General features: G+C 43.6%; 1 protein-coding gene and 1 long non-coding RNA gene across 4 annotated transcripts in view; one reads left to right on the top strand and one right to left on the bottom strand.

Annotated features, from left to right (window-relative positions):
- LOC115532054 (putative cytochrome P450 120) overlaps positions 1–14006 on the bottom strand; it is a 30594-nt gene extending 16588 nt beyond the window's left edge. The window contains exons 1-9 of one of the 3 annotated variants that reach the window (XR_003973983.1): positions 13530–14003; positions 6470–6547; positions 6169–6253; positions 5983–6018; positions 5083–5219; positions 4604–4727; positions 1910–2054; positions 1505–1615; positions 20–147 (exon numbers count right to left, since the gene is read on the bottom strand). Coding sequence is in view for 2 of the 3 variants with exons in the window: in XM_030341517.1 (XP_030197377.1) it covers positions 20–147; positions 1505–1615; positions 1910–2054; positions 4604–4727; positions 5083–5219; positions 5983–6018; positions 6169–6253; positions 6470–6547; positions 13530–13719 (1034 nt within the window). In the remaining variant the exon portion in view is untranslated. Of the gene's footprint in view, positions 1–19; positions 148–1504; positions 1616–1909; positions 2055–4603; positions 4728–5082; positions 5220–5982; positions 6019–6168; positions 6254–6469; positions 6548–13529 lie in introns of all 3 variants that reach the window. The other 2 variants (XM_030341517.1, XM_030341518.1) reach the window with 2 other exon arrangements.
- LOC115532055 (uncharacterized) lies at positions 11169–12235 on the top strand. Its single transcript, XR_003973984.1, has 2 exons — positions 11169–11417; positions 12028–12235. It is a non-coding gene; the product is annotated as an uncharacterized LOC115532055 (long non-coding RNA).
- Positions 14007–17005: the final 2999 nt, after the last annotated feature.

The following is a 17005-nucleotide window of genomic DNA, read 5'->3' as shown; positions in this document are numbered from 1 at the left end:
AGAAATGGACGAGGCTCACCTTCCTGTCCACCTATCGGGCAGGAAGTGGTCGGGCTGCTGGAACACTTCCGGGTCGCGGTGGACTGCGTGGCTGACGTACATCACCACCTGACCCCGGGGCACGGAGAAGCCTTCTATGGTTGTGTCCTGTAAACACACATACAAACACACACTTATATATATGTGTGTGTGTGTATACATATATAGATAGAGAGATAGAGAGACAGATAGACAAACACACACACATATATACTGTATATACATATATACTGTATATATATATATATATATATATATATATATATATATATATATATATATATATATATACTGTATATATATATAAACACACACACGCACCTAAAAACATATACATGTATATTTATATATAACACAAACATACATACACACAAACACTGTATTGCTCTCTCTCTCTCATTCAGTGTCTTCCTCCATTATCTTGAAGTCTCTTTCTCTTAGACTGGACAATTTTGTTTTATTTTCTCACCTTGCAGTAAACCTTACTTTCCTTTTAGTTAATGTTCACACACACACACAAAAACACACACACACACACACACACACACACACACACACACACACACACACACACACACACACACAATAACTTGGTTCTGCTTGACAGCTTGAACCCTTTTTCCACCTGTTGGTGAATACAAATGATCTCTCGTTTCACTCTCCCTCCCTCCCAGGTTCTGTCTCTCCCTCTCTTTCTGTCTCCCTTTCTCTCTCTGTCTCTCCCTCTCTCTGTATCTTATTCTCTATCACTTTCTCCTCCACCCCCTCTTCTATACACTCTTCCTCCAACTCTCTCTCCATCTCTCCCTCTACACCTCTCTCTACCCTGAGTCAGAGCGAGGCGTGTCACTTCCTGTCGATGATGTCATCATTTTCCACCCAGCGCCTCTTGCCTGAGGGATGGCTGCCAGCCGATCAATCACCACCCCAGATCGATTCCCCTGATTGGTCTGTTGCGTAAGCTTCCGATGAGGTCAGAGACCAACAGATAACGGCCAGGGGGCGGAGAATTCAGCCCGGCCAATCAACAACTAGAGCTGCAGGAATACAGGCCCCTTGTTTGGCCTGAACTATGGCTGTAAAATAGGGCAGCAGCATTTTGATAGATTGAAGCTTTGTATATGCTCATTAATGGGAAAATACGTAGACTATAGATTTAAATTATCCTAATTCTGTACTGTTTTTAAATTTGCAATCACAGCGTAGTGTTCAGAGTGTAAATTAAGTACAAGACAAAGATTTTACTTTATTAATAGCTATAATGTCTTAATGCATGAAATTCAAGTAGAGCCAAACTAACCACCTCTTAACTAAGACCACATAAATGGTAAACACATAAGAGAAAATGGTAATACTACATTTTCATTGGCAGTAGACAATAGTTGGGCGCCACCTGGTGGTTGTGAGTGTGAAAAGGTTGAAACCTGTTTCTGTCAAATGTCAACACAAAGATTCTCAACCCAACCTTATTGGCTATCCTGCGTCCACCAATGAAAGGAGGCCAGAGTCTCTGAACCTCCAATAGCAAGCAGCGCAAGAACTCGGGCTCAGCCTTCGCCCTCTGCCGCATCTTCTCCTAGAAAGACGTAGGGAACGAGAGTGAGACAGAGAGACAGAGACAGAGACAGAGACAGAGACAGAGAGAGAGAGAGAGAGAGACACACAGACAGACAAACAGACAGACAGAAAGGTTTGAATTTGGATGGTGTTTGTATGTGTATGTGTATATTTCCTTTATATATGTCCACATGCTGGGGCCCGCTGAGTGAGTGAGTGAGTCTGTGAGTGAGAGTATGTGCATCTATGTGCGTGTGTATATATATGAATATGGTGTGTGTGTGTGTGTGTGTGTGTGTGTGTGTGTGTGTACCTGCTGAGGTCCACTGAGGGCCAGGGTAAAGGAGGTGAGGAGGGAGGCCAGAGCTTTGGGGATGAGAGCGGAGATGAAGAGCAGGAGGTGCTGGGAGGCACAGATCGGATGGGGGAGGGGCAGCGACCCCAGGGAGCCCACCAACCTACAGACACACCCACTGAGACTTCAAGAGAGCCACACCCACTGAGACGTCAACAGAGCCATGCCCACTTAGACGTCAAGAGAGCCATGCCCACTGAGACGTCAACAGAGCCACGCCCACTGAGACGTCAAGAGAGCCACGCCCACTGAGACGTCAACAGAGCCACGTCCACTGAGACGTCAACAGAGCCACGCCCACTGAGACGTCAACAGAGCCACGCCCACTGAGACGTCAACAGAGCCACGCCCACTGAGACGTCAACAGAGCCACGCCCACTTAGACGTCAAGAGAGCCACGCCCACTGAGACGTGAAGGCCTTAAGGTACGAACACACCAAACGCGTATCCCGCGTACGACGCGTATAAAATCGGCAATTTTCCCATAGGGAACCATTGGTTTACGCGCGTATGAGCTGCGTACACGCGTTACACAGTCGTATGAGCAACATTTTACCCGCGTTAGCCGCGTATGAGGCGCGTATATTTACGCGCGTACATATACGCGCGTACATATACGCGCGTACATATACGCGAGGAGTTCAAATTTTTTTACTTTTTACGCTCATACGCATGACGATTAGCCGCGTTGCCCAATCAGCGTTGAGCTTGACCCGACGTCACTGGCAGAGAGTAGTGAGCTTGGACAGAAGCTTCCGGCCGACACCTTTCTTTATTCTGTGTGGAAATAGTAACATAGTTACGCCATTAAATGCTTTTATGGAAACATTTTTAGCGAGAAATGTGCATTTTACTTTCATAATGTTCGCTCCATGAATGTGAAGGATGTTTGGTTTGATAATTATGACGAAGAGGGAACGCTCCGTTCACTTGCATGGACATGGACTCATCTAGGCGCGTAGGCGCGTTAGGAGCGTATGCGTAGGACCATTTTTGACACAAAATGGTCAAGCAACATTTTAGCTGCGTTACGTGCGTAAATCTTTACGCGGGTACGCGTCTGGTGTGTTCGTACCTTTAGGCCTGGAGCACCAAGGCAATGGTTTGACCCTAACCTTTGTGGTTATACCCTGAGTTATAGAATATGGTACTAGAAAGTGTTATAGAATATGGTAAGAGAAAGTGTTACAGAATGTGGTAATAGAGCGTGTTGTAATATAACGTGTTATAGAATGTGATAGAATAGAATGGCTATTAATAAATAATAGAGTAACAGAACAGTATGTTACAGACGAACACAGAAGGGGTGTTTTTAAGGGACAGCCTCATTAAAGGAAGGCTGTCTAGAAGGCCAGACGGTGAGGACCAGGACCCTGTAGTCCTGAAGACCAGGACTCTTTAGGTGAGGACCAGGACCCTGTAGCCCAACAGGTGAGGACCAGGACCCTGTACATTTACATCTACATTCAGGGCATTTAGCAGACGCTTTTATCCAAAGCGACTTACAATAAGTACATTTGTCATAAGAAGTGCAACAATATATCGCTGTCGGTACAGAAAGGATGTTCATAGCAGCTACTGAAGTTGCTACACAGTTAAGTACTATAATACAATACAACACAATACAATACACAATGGTGGCCAGAAGGGGGAGGGTGGCTATGCAGAGTCGAGGTGGACTCTGAACAGGTGAGTCTTGAGCCTTTTTGGGAAGATAGTAAGCGACTCTGCGGTCCTGAGAGCGGCAGGGAGCTTGTTCCACCACTGAGGTCCCAAAACCGAGAAAAGTTGGGACTTTGCTGATCGACCTTTGCTAGCTCTTAGCGATGGCGGTACCAAACGTCCAGCTGAGGTAGTTGAGCGGAGGGATCGAGCTGGGGTGTGTGGCTTTACCAATGCTTGGAGGTAGGCAGGGGCAGTTCCATCGACTGCCTTGTATGCCAGTAGCATCGTTTTAAATTTGATGCGAGCTACTACAGGGAGCCAGTGGAGGTCCCGGAAGAGGGGAGTCACATGGGAGAACTTCGGTAGGGTCCTGTAGTCCCGAGGAACAGGACCCATAGCCCTACAGGTGAGGACCAGGACCCTGTAGTCCCGAGGACCAGGACCCAGTAGTGGCCAGTTTTCCGCTGTGGCCTTTTGGGAGAAGGCGCCTGCACAGCACACAAAAACAGACTGGACAAGTTGATCAGGAAGGCCGGCCCAGTTGTCGGGGCTGAGCAACCACTGTTCCAGCAGGTGGCTGAGGCCAGAATGCTGAACAAATGGGGTTGAATAATGACCAACCCCACTCACCCACGCCCTGAAGGTGATCAAGAACAGCACCTTCAGTCAGAGACTGATGAGACCAATGTGCAAAGCCGAGAGATACAGGAAGTCTAGAATACCAGCTGCTATAAGGTTTTACAATGCACAAAAATAACTTAGGACTTTATTTTTGTATTTATTATTATTGTCATTTATTGTATTTTAACTTGCCGTCTGTGTTACAGCAGTGTATGGTGTATGGAAGCTATCTGAGGATATGTGTGGTGATTGTCTGTCTTGAAGCTGCAGTGACTGTTATTTCCTGTAAAGGATATTACAATGATCTATCTCTCTATCAGTAGTGCTTAAGACCAGGAGCCTGTAGTCCCCTAGGTGAGGACCTACCCATGCTTGTCGTTCTCCAGCTTGTCCTTGATGATTTCCATCAGCCTGTCTCGGGCCTCCAGCGCGGTGGAGAACCCTGAGGACCACAGGGGCACCTTCAGGCTGACCGGGGCCGAGATCAGACCTGGGGTCACACCCACACCTCATGTTATCTATCGGTGTTGAAAATGTCTTTATGAGTGTGTATTTAGGAGTGTGCATGTGCCCATGCCAATGTGTGTTTGTTTGTGTGTCTGTCTGTGTTTGCTTGTGCATGTGTATGTGTGTCTATGTGTGTGTGTGTGTGTGTGTGTGTGTGTGTGTGTGTGTGTGTGTGTGTGTGTGTGTGTGTGTGTGTGTGTGTGTGTGTGTGTCAGTATCCATGCATGTGTTTGTGTGTTTATACATGTGTATTTGGATGCATGTGTGTGTGTAAATGCATGTGTCTGTGTGTATATGCATGTGTGTGTGTGTTTATGCATGTGCATGCCTGGGTTTACCGTGCCAGTGCTGCGTGCACAGCTCAGTGATCTCCTGGTAGAGCTGAGGGTGCTCGTCTGGCCGCACGTTGAGGAATAGACCCAGGACCAGTTCTGTCCCCAGAGCCTTAAACAGAGAGTACACACACTGGGGCTCACTACCACACACACACACACACACACACACACACACACACACACACACACACACACACACACACACACACACACACACACACACACACACACACACACACACACACACACAGTATTGTATTATTTGTTTGTTTGATTTGTGTATTTGGCACTGACAGTAATGCAGATGAGTGGTTAGGGTGTGTGATTATTGTTCTTTTTGGACAGGGATTCTCTCATTTGTATAATAGCATGTTTGGGATAATCATCCCATAGTTATAAAAGATTAAACCTGCAATGTGTATGTTTTTCCATGAGCAGCCCCTAGTACCTTGAGTGGTAGCTACAGTTATAGCTTTATAATTAAACATAAAATAAACTGATGTTACATCGTATCATTCTTGAGAAACTATCTAGCTTTAATATTTTTTTATGGGGTAAATAGCATAGCCGCAGTACAAAAGCTCCAAAGTGCATGTCTTACGTCCTGACAGTTAATGTACGCACTTATTGTATATCGTAGTTAGTTTTGTAGCAACTTATCCCAGCTATCTTTGTTTGGTATGGGGAATGGGTTAACCTAGCGATTGTTAGTGCTTGGCATTTGGTTCTATGAACATCCTTACTGTACCCACAGCGGTAAATTGTTTATTCTCTTTCTTCTGAAAATTACTTCCTGTAAGTTGCTCTTGACAAAAGTGTCTGCTAAATGTCCTAAATGTATAGTAAGTAAATATAAATGTAAACCAAGGTTAAATAAAGTGTATTTTGTATTTTGTTTGTTACCTGGAAGAAAGAGCCTGGAGGTGGCGCTCACACACACTGAGAAGAGAAATAACAAGAAGAACATAAATTAAGGCAAGAATAATCTAGTTAGAACTGGTTACTAGTAACTAATCGCTCACTATCGGGTACTTTCACTTTTTGTTTGAGAATGGTTGTTGAGAATGGAGGAGGCGGTTGGGTTTGTACCTGATGAGGTCATTGTTCCATGATTCTAGACACGCCCCCGTAAACAAACTGCTCAGAGACAGACGCAGCAAACACGCCTCTTCACCTGGAACGCACACACACACACCACACACACACACACACACACACACACACACACACACACACACACACACACACACACACACACACACACACACACACACACACACACACACACACACACACACACACACACACATTTTAGCTCTTCAAATGTGATAAATAGTAAAAGTTCAAGACACGTATGTGTGTGTATGTGTGAGCGTGTGTGTGTGTGTACCGTTTGTGGTGACGAGGGTGTCACCATACATGTTGGTCATCAGATCCGTTGGGTCTTTGAGAAACACGCTGGACTTCTCTGAAGAGGGAACAACCTGCAAATTAGTCAGCTAAAGACATATTCTTAGTATTTAGCTCATCGTTCGGTCTCTTACGCTAATGTACAAATCATAGCAGGAAATACAAACAATCTATAACGTTTATCTATGCACTAACTGTGCATAGGGCTATGGAACTTTCCTCTTGCAGCTTTTTACTTTATTAAATAAATATCTCAATATATTGGGAATAAACCATGCCCATAAACAAACTCAATCAATCCAATTAATTGTTTTATTGTGGCTACAACACTAGCCCCGACGGGTTTTTAATGGAGAAACTGACATAGTGCAAGTTTAAAACAATAGCAGGAATCACAGTCTTTACCAATGCTATTATGCTAATGCTATTATGCTAAAGTTAGAAAAGCAGCGACGAGAACAATTGTGCAAGAAAAATGACTAGATGATTAGACCAGGTCCCAAAGGGTCTACAGTCTCTGACTGCACAAAGAGAGTGGGCTGGGGAGTGCCGTGTTAACAAGGTGATAAGTAATTAAACCCTGGAGAGAATGAAGAAGAAATCTCTGTTGTTCTCTGGTGGGCAGCTTTAGTATTACTCCTGCTCTACAAGCTAGACCAATACTGAGTTCCTTCCGTCTTTTATTTTGGACACATATGCGGTTGTTCTGATTCAGCATTTCCCATCTGGGATAAATCCATCTGGTCTCAAAGATTCAAGTTTATAGCACATTATAAATTCACTTAAATAAAAAGCTCAACAGCTCACTGTGTTTTAACCTTTCTAAATTTGTTTTTCTTGTTATAACCTGCTAGAGACCATTAAACCAAGAAACTTTTGTAGGATTATATGTTTACTTTAGACTTAAAGAAGAACACACTGAAAGACACACGCGACCACACACGGGGAAGAAACGGTTAACGGTTTTACGATAAACCGTGGTTAAATTCCCGATCAGTCCTACCCAATTCACGTGATGTCCCCCAAAATCGGACTGGTTAGGAGCATGGAGCCATGGACATATTGGTTAGGAGTCAAAACGAATAAGCATATGGATGACAATTAGCATATTGTTTTATGGATATAGGATTTAGATTAAAGATTTGGCTCAGATTTAGCATTTCGCTTAGGATTTCGATAAGATTTTGATATAGATGTAAAATGTAGATTTTGATTTAAGATTTAGATTGATGATGTAATTCTTACTTTAAAAATGTGAACAAGTGACATGTAAATTGCAGTTCAGTTTGGAGGGGTAGTTATTTGCTACCCAGAGAAATTTAAGCAAGGCTTGAGCTACATCTGGAACAAGTGTAGGAATTCTTTAGTAACATAAATGTACAACCGGCCCCCATAAGATTGATTTCCAACCAAAAACTGAAACAGGCAAAAAAAAATTAAGGAAAAGATTCGCTCTTTCTTTATCCAACCAGAAATAATTTCTAACCTTTATCGTTAATGTCATCATAGTTGGGTTTGATCGCATAAATCCACGATAAACTGATAATCCAGAGTATTTTGTATGCAAACGTAATGTTAACGATCAATGTATTGTAGCTATTAGCTCAGACAGGTTTCAGAGGAAACAGGTAAATTGCCTTCAATCAAGCCCTCAGATGGCTGTATGGTGCAGTTGATATTGTTTGTTTTAGTCATTTAATTATATTCACCCTGAACTTCAATAGTGGCTTCCAGTGTGAAAGTTGTACATTGGATTCTTGGGATCTAACTGTTTGTGTATGCAAAATAAAAATGTTTTTTTATGGTTTTCAATGTAAAACTTGTTATAATACTGCACTGTAAAAAATGATTTTAGAGGGTGGTAAATACAATCCCTGCAAATTGGTTAAAATGTAGCCTACTTACGAATATTGATTAGCAAGTTAACTTTATAATAATGGGTAAATTCTACCTACACTACCTATTTTTTAACAGTAACAACTTCTACCTAAAAAACGATCATAAAAAATACCCAAAGACCATCAGCTTTGCTCTACAATACGCATGTCAAGAACTGCGGCAGTTAAGGCCTATTTAGGGTCGTTTTAGACGCAGAGACGTAAGCACGTAATTTACACAAGGGACTTGTTTTAGACAAGTTTTGATTTACGGTTCCCGTAAGGTTCCTTAAGGATTGCGCGTGTTGCAAGGGGATTCTCCGCCAGAACAGTAGGGGGAGCAACGAACGAATCTGTGGGCGTGGAAGTGGAAATCGCTGGCTTGTTTATATTTATAATCATAGCCGCGGAAACGTATTCTCAGCAGGGGGTGCTGGAAAAAAAAACTCAGCCTGGACTAGACTCGCAACTCGCTACATTGAAAAAAAAAGATATATAGCAGCGCAGCTCAATTACACCAGTGCATGCGCGCACAGTCGAAAATCGATCGTTGTGTTCACACCATGGTTCACATCCAGCTGCTCACAGAACAAGTTTAGCGCGCCACCGCTCCCCTCACACTTTTTCATGTAACTTTTTTTCAGCACTAGGTCATATGCAGGGGCGGGCCGTACTATTAGGCAAACCAGGCATTTGCCTGGAGCCCCGGGCCCCATAGAAGGTTTTTGGGGCCCCCAATTTATTTATTTATTTTTTATTTATTTTTTTTTCCTTTATTTTTCACGATAAAACATTAAGAACAGTTTCTTATTTACAATATTGATCTGGTCAAGAGGGCCCCAATGCATATATTTTGTCCCCATATTTATTATTTTTATAAAAATCTCTTCACAATAGTAGCATCGGGATGTCTAATTATTACTCATGTTTTGACGATCTTTCCGTGTGCACCCCCCTTCAGTCTGCACTACATGGACTATTCCATGTTACGCGCATCACGCTCATCATGCGTATGCGGAAATTATGTCAAATTCAAAACAGTAAGACGTAAGAGAGAGAGAGAGAGAGAAATCGAGTGAGACATAAATCGAGTGAAACATGAAGCGATCGTACGAAAGCGGGTCACATAAAAAGAAAGACCAAAGGCAGGACTTTCTTTCAAAGCTGCCAAAGCTATCAAGCTGTTTTACAGCCACCGCAGTGGCAGCGGGACCGTCGGCGGATCAAGAGCAGCCGTCAACGTCGTTTGCTGTCACGTTACTGCTGCTTTCATTCCAAGTGGCTCTGGCTCAGCCAGCAGCGATGCTAATGACGTGTGTCAACAAACTGATGGAGATGATGCACAACTGGTAGTGAATATTTCTCACTCTCCTTCTTCCACTTTGGTTATTGAAATTTATGACAATAACGATAACAATGACTGCGAGACACATATTCCTGTGGATGACCCAGCACTCTGGCCCAAGCTGCTGTGTCTTGGGCAGGTGCATACATATTCTTGTGGATGACCCAGCACTCTGGCCCAAGGGCCGCAGATTCACAAAAGCATACTATTACATAGTAATGAAAAATGGTGAGAGGGTGAACAGGTCTTGGTTAGTCTACAGTGAAAGTGCAGACCGTGTTTTTTGCTTTTGTTGTTGCCTTTCTGGAAAACAAAAACAACTGAGTGAGGAAGGATTTAAAGACTAGAATAACCTTGCAATGCATCTAATCAACCATGAAAGGTCTGAAGAGCACAGGAAATATAGTGATAGCTGGACGCAGCTATCAGTGGGTTTCCAGTAGTGGTTTCCAGTAGCTCACAGCAGATAGCTGCTGTGAGCTACTGGAAACCCTCAGGTAAATGAGGACTTATGGTTAACAGTCAGTGTAATGTGTCAACATAACTAATCTTATTGTTTTGTATGTTATTCTCAATTTGTAAATAGATAATTAACATTTGCATGAAAGAAGGATAGTGACTTTTGTTCATCCCTTGTATGGAGTATCTCATTATGCGATATAAGGTACTGAGACCGGTAGATGCAGGGGCCCCCAAATGACTGTTCGCCTAGAGCCCCCAAAGGGCTAAGTTCGCCACTGGTCATATGAGCATTAAATAAATGCTGCGTCTCAAAATGCCTTGGACAGCAGCGACGATGACCCGCTTTGCCACGGGCCGAAACAGTGCGGAGCGACCACAGCCAGAGCGAACACAGCGGGGCAGAGGAGTGTCAGGAATAGTATTTTGTGTACACATCAGTACGGCCTATTTGCACTACTGTTTAGTGGCAATGCAGTGTTTTATTCTATGCCTTTTAATTTTCGTATATTATTTCAATGAATACAATTTATTTATTTATAAAAACAAGATCTGGTCTTCAAATCTTTTTTCCATACATAGGTCGGGTTTGTGTTTATATTCGGACCAATACGGTACAGCGGGCGCTCACATGACGTTAAGCATTTCCTGGTGCATAATGTGACGCTTCAGAACCTAAAATCCCGTTTCTCCCCGTTGACACAACACATAACCGGCGTTTTCAGAAATCTCCACTTTGGCCGGAGTTTTTAGAAATAATCGTTTTCTGTGATAAGACAGGGCCTCAGACAGGGGGTGCGGCAGCACCCCCAGCACCCCTACTTCCCGCGGTACTGTTTATAATTATCATAATTCGTTCTTGTGTTTTCTTCTTCTCCTTCTTAAAAATTCTTCATTCGCTTCTGTCACAGCCTTTTAAAAATGGCGCTATTATGCTGTAAAACCGGAAATGTGAGACTCCTGAAAGGATGTGGTTAGCTGGCCAATCACAGTCTTTGCGAGCTGCGTAGGGCCGTAGTGTTTAAGTCGCATAGTCAGGAATTTGGGGCGACGCACTTAAGCACGTAAGGGGGGATATTTTACCGCGCAAGGGGGGGTTATGTATCTTACGTGCTTACGCGTTACGTCTAAAACAGAGCATACATCGGCCTTTACTCGTACTCGTCAGTGTCGTCACTTCTGCTCGTCGTCGTTGGAGGTTGGTTGCGGTCGGCTGAAGCTGCTGAATTTTATTGTCTGGATTGAAGGTAAGCTATGATTCCTGTTTATAATGTTGCTGTGTATCATATCGGGAATGTAAATAGTAAAGAGTTTTGTATTTCGGACCATTGAGACGCACGGTCAAAGTGTCACATTGCCGCCGACCGGTTGAAACCGGTTTCAACAGGCTTCGCCTGAGCACGGGGACCGCCATAGGCTTAAATGTAAAAATGTTATAAACATATCCAGGGGTATCCATGTCTCGACTAAGTTGAAGTCGCAAATAAATACCATGTGATGTACATAGACACAATTAGCTTGTGAATACACCATGTATTCATACCTCTATTTTAATGCTAACATCAAATGAAGCCTAGCTAAGCTAAGTAACGGCTTAAAATGCTAGTTGGCCTGTCGGCTTGCGGAAAAAGTATTTAAACAAGCGGTCTACTTGCCCTGACTAAATTTGTGTGACATCTAAAAGACGACCCACGTTCATTCAAACACAAATGTTCGTCCAGAAACCTTTTAATTTTCTAACTGTTTAAGTAATGCTAACAAGTGGCTCGGCCTCGTGTCAGACTTTTCAGAACATCATGTATCAAACGCGCACACGTTAAAGTAATTGGTTCGAGGGATGACTTTCACACAATGCAGGTGGTGATGGGAGCAGCAGCGTCCCCCGTGACAAGGACCTGGCTCGCCAGGACCGGGACCTGGCCCCACCTAACCCGGACTGAGTTCGATAAAAAATATATATGCATATATATTATTGTTTGAATATGTTTTGTGATTCTCTTGAATATTCTTCAATATACTTTTGATCATTTGGTTGATTTCATCAATAAACAAGTTGATATCAATACTGTGTCTGCTGTGTCTGAAAATAACTTCAAGTAAATCTAACCTTCCCTGAATAGGTAATAGTTAATTAGTCATATAAGCTAATTATTACTAATGATAAAGTAGATTAATAATGGCTAACAATCTTGAGTTAATATTACTAAATTATTTTGAGTAATTTGTATTGAATAATCTTAGGTAAACTTTACCTAATTTCTTTTGGTATTTCATGGCTTTTCAATGTAGGTAGTCTTTACTCAAAATATTGGATTGAAATTTACCCAACCAAAGTAGATGCAAATTGTTACCTTAGATAAATTGGGTAAATTCTATAGGTTGTTTTTTACAGTGTGATAACGAGATCAATTGGAACATGATAATCGCCATATAAAATGTTCATACCGTTTCATTTCTACCACACACACGACCTGTTTTTGTTGAACTCCGTCTCTATAACCATCACTTTGTCGATTTTCATTCAGCTTTGGTAATCAGTGTGTGCAATGTAGCATGTAGTCAGGTAGACCAATCTCCACCTTCAGGTATGAGGGTCTCAGGTTCTGAGCTGCTGAGATGAACAAAGACTTCCTTTCTACCTGGAGTGACAGTGCACATAGTTACTTCCACTCAGGATATACGAGACGTTTCAAATAAAAGTATCCTGGCACAGGACCTGGACTCTTAGAGAACCTGGCACTCAGGTGTGTTTCCAACCAGAAGCCTGGCCTGTCATCAGATCCATATACAGCTTACTAGAACCGATAATATAGGATCACAGAGGAAGGAGAGGGACTACGGGTAACATACAGCCTTCCTGCTATGGTTATAACGTATCGGTTATCAGCCCTTCCTGGAACAGCAATGTGAGATAAGGAAGCAAGCCTTTTTCCCCAACCTATCAGTTCCTCTGTAGATTGCTGACCACCCGCGGTTTAAGTGTGGAGTTGTTAGTTGAGGTATATTCCAAACACGTGAGCTTGGTTTCCAGAAACAACGACTACAGTAAGTAACTGTGGTCGATATACTGGGTCTGTATTGCTAGTAACCACAGTATATTCTCAGTGTACTTTGAAATATATCGCAACACACTTGACTTCCCCTTTTGACAGCCGCACCGCTGTAGTAACATGAGCGCACGCTCACATCGTGTGTTAAAGTGTGTGTATTAGTGACACACACACTTGAGAGAGAGAAGCTCATAGTAAGTAACAATATAAGTCTTTAATGCTTAACTTTCTATTAAAATTGGCTATCTTTTTGCCTACCACGACTAGTAACTCGCCGTGCAGCCCCTCTCTGACTCCCCTCACACTCACCGTGCAGCACCTCTCTCATCCCCCTCACGGAACACACCAACACGGTGGGCTTGTTGAGGAGTCGGGACCGAAACACTCTGCTGTTGTGTTTCTCCAGCCGGTGGTCGCAGAAGCCCACCGGGTCTTTATAGAACTCCAGCGACCTGTCCCCCAGCACCGGGTACCCCGCGTTACCAGGTAACTCGGACATTATTTATAACCTGTAGTCTCGGTCCGAGTTCACCGGCAGTACTCGAGAAATCTACCTCGGTATGTGTTGACTCGGAACTCAAGGAGGAACTCTGAACTCAAGGAGGAACCACAAGATCCCAGAGCTCAAGTATTCCACTGGTACTCCGCCCCCTGGGAAGCCGAAGTCATCTTCTCACCAAATGGATCGCATTTTAATTCACGCCGGCGGTCCGGTGTCGCCGAACGATCGGTCAATTGCGCTCTTCCTCTCGCGATAGTACAACCAGCTAGAGAGAATCCATGTGTTGTATCGCGGTAGTTGGTCGACGGAGGCGGTGGAGCTGCTGGTATTGGTGGATAGAGATCCCACCCAGTTTGTGAGGGTGCTGGTATTGGTCGATAGAGCCACCGCCCAGTTTGTGAGGCTGCAGGGGTATTGGTGGATAGAGATCCCTCCCAGTGTGCAGGTGAAGAGGTAGGACTCCTGTCTGCAGCTAGAAGACTCTGGAGAGTACTGATGGATTCAATGATTATTTTCCATGATTCAGTTCGCGTCGGTCAGTTCGCCAAGAAGAATCGTTCAGAATCGTTCGTTCGTTTGTTTGTTCCGTCGAGTTTCCGGTAGCGGTGAATGAATCATGGAGTCAGTCAGACTTAGCTCCTCCCTCGTTCTCATTCTCAAACGATCGTGGAAGTCGGTCAGTGGGGGGGGCGTGTAGTTGATTATTGGATGTTTAACATATCAGCAAGATACAATACTTGATTTAGCAATGATGGTGGGGGTCCCGGGTGGAGAATGAACCATGATAGAACTGACAGATTGACGAGACATTCAAATATTTAATTAATCTGACATGACACAGAAAGTACAAAGACAGCATGCATTTACCATTTCACTGATATTGAATCGTATTATCGTACGCTCGCTCACTAAGCCTCTTCCCTCTTCACCACTCACAGTCAGTGAACGAACAGCGAGTCAGCGTTTAGTGGGTATGGGAGGAGTCTAATCTGAGAATGAATGAGACGAACAAGAGAGAAGAATCAGTTTGGTTCGTTCTTGTTAAAGATTTGTTAATTCAAACTGATTCGGTCGCGAACGACCCATCACTACTAGAGAGTGAAATCACAGAGGCATAGGGTTAAGGATTAATGTTAAGAAAGTTAGGAAAATGTGAGAAGGCGAGTTATCCCATCCACTTATCCCATTCACTTATCCCAACCACATTGTGCCATTGTAGGCGGTTCCATAATGGAACCGCAATGGAACTTCGATCACATTACAGTACAGTAGGGATGGATTTCTTGATTATTTTCCTTGATTCAGTTCGCGTCGGTCTGTTCGCCAAGAGTCGTTCAGAATCGTTTGTTTGTTCGTTCAGTCGAGTTTCCAGTAGCAGTGAATCGAATCATGGAATGCACGGTTCTCAGCTGAGTCAGTCAGGCTCGGCTCCTCCCTCGTTGTCATTCTCAAATGATCGTGGAAGTCGGTTATCAATCAACACAACATTACAACTTTAACCCAACGCAGCGGGATGGGGGGGTGTAGTCGATTATTGGAAGTTTAACCTATCAGCAGCAAGATAAGAGACTTGATTAACAATGATGGTGGGGGTCCCGGGTGGAGAACGAACCATGAAAGAACAAAACAGATTGACGAGACATTCAAATCTTTGATTAATCTGGCATGACACAGAAAGTATGCATTTATCATTTCATTGAGTCTTATTATCGTACGCTCGCTCACTTTGCCTCTTCCCTCTTCACCCCTCACAGTCAGTGAACAACAGTGAGTTAGCAACTAGTGGGTCTGGGAGGAGTCGAGTCTGAGAACAAACGAGACGAACGTGAGAGAACATTCAGTTTCGTTCATCAAAATGTTTTTCAAACATTTTTGTTTGAAAAGTGTTTAGTGTTATTGAAAAGGTAGATAAAAGGTGAGCAATAAGGCCATGCGCGCCTCATGAACAACCCAAGCACAGTGCGATGCATGCCAGATACCACGTTACTCTGAGTTACCCGAAGTACCCGAGGCCTAAGCTTGTATCACACCAGTGGTGTGGAGTGGAGGCACTTTATGTAAGGGATAATGTATAGTACGCCGTTCATTATCTGGAAAATAAGCCACAAGGCATACTGCGAAGCTATTTGCAAGGCATACTATGCTCTCCGTAGCCGGAGAGCCTGTCGATCCCTCTCGCTATCTTACCTGCGCATCCACTTTTTTTAAACTATCTATCTATTATCTATCTATCTTTAACAAAATAATTTCCGGAATAACTTCTCCAGTTTGACTTTGCACCTTATTTACTTTGTACATTGTTTACTTTGCACATTAAAGACCAATAAAACACCAAATGATATTTCAAAAGCTTTGGAAGTTTATTTGCAACACTATTTAAATGGTTTGTAGTCAACATATAAGATGGATCGGGCGGTGGTGCCTGGGCAGTGGGCAGCTTGCAGCGGGCAGCGGGGCTCCAGCGGTAGACCATCGCGGGCAACAATCCCTTTCTTCTCCATGTCGCAGTTCAAGTGCTTCAGGGAGTCAAAGCCAAAGTTCCTTTCCCCCAATTCCTTCTCAACCATGGCTGAGATAACCCCCACAACGAGAATGAGACTATGAGAACTTTGAATGCTGGTGGGGTCGTCGTCGTTGGAGGTTGGTTGCGGTCGGCTGAAGCTGCTGAATTTTATTGTCTGGATTGAAGGTAAGCTGTGATTCTTACCTGGGGGGGGGGGGGGGGGGGGGGGGGGGGTGGAGCGATTGTTGACGGGGGGGGTGTATGGAGCGATTGTTGACGGGGGGGGGGGGGGGGGGGGGGGAGTGTGGAGCGATTATTATTATTATTATTTTTTGGCTCTTGGGGGCCCCCCCCGTGGCCCGGGGCCCCCAAACAATTGCGGGGCCCCAGGCAGTTGCCTGGTATGCCTAATGGGATGCGGCGCCTCTGACGAGAACGCCCATTTGTGTCTGCAATGGGATGATATTGGACCGATCGGCAGATTAGTGTAACATATTTGTACTTTCTGTACATCTTGTACTTAAAAACGTAAAATATGTGAGAATAGTGTTGATTAGATAAGTACGATGGCTCATTGCATTCACTCAATAATAAAAATTTCACCAGGTTATCTCATAATTTTGAGATAATTATCTCATAATTATGAGATAGTATCTCATAATTATGAGATAAGTATCTCGTAATTATGAAATAAGTATCTCGTAATTATGAGATAGTACCTCGTAATTATGAGATAATTACGAGATAGTAGAGAGTAGTGACGCTTGCACAGAAGCATAC

This window comes from Gadus morhua, chromosome 19, assembly GCF_902167405.1.
Source record: "Gadus morhua chromosome 19, gadMor3.0, whole genome shotgun sequence".
In the NCBI taxonomy this organism is placed as follows: Eukaryota; Metazoa; Chordata; class Actinopteri; order Gadiformes; family Gadidae; genus Gadus; species Gadus morhua.
This window is presented reverse-complemented; position numbering and strand designations above follow the sequence as displayed.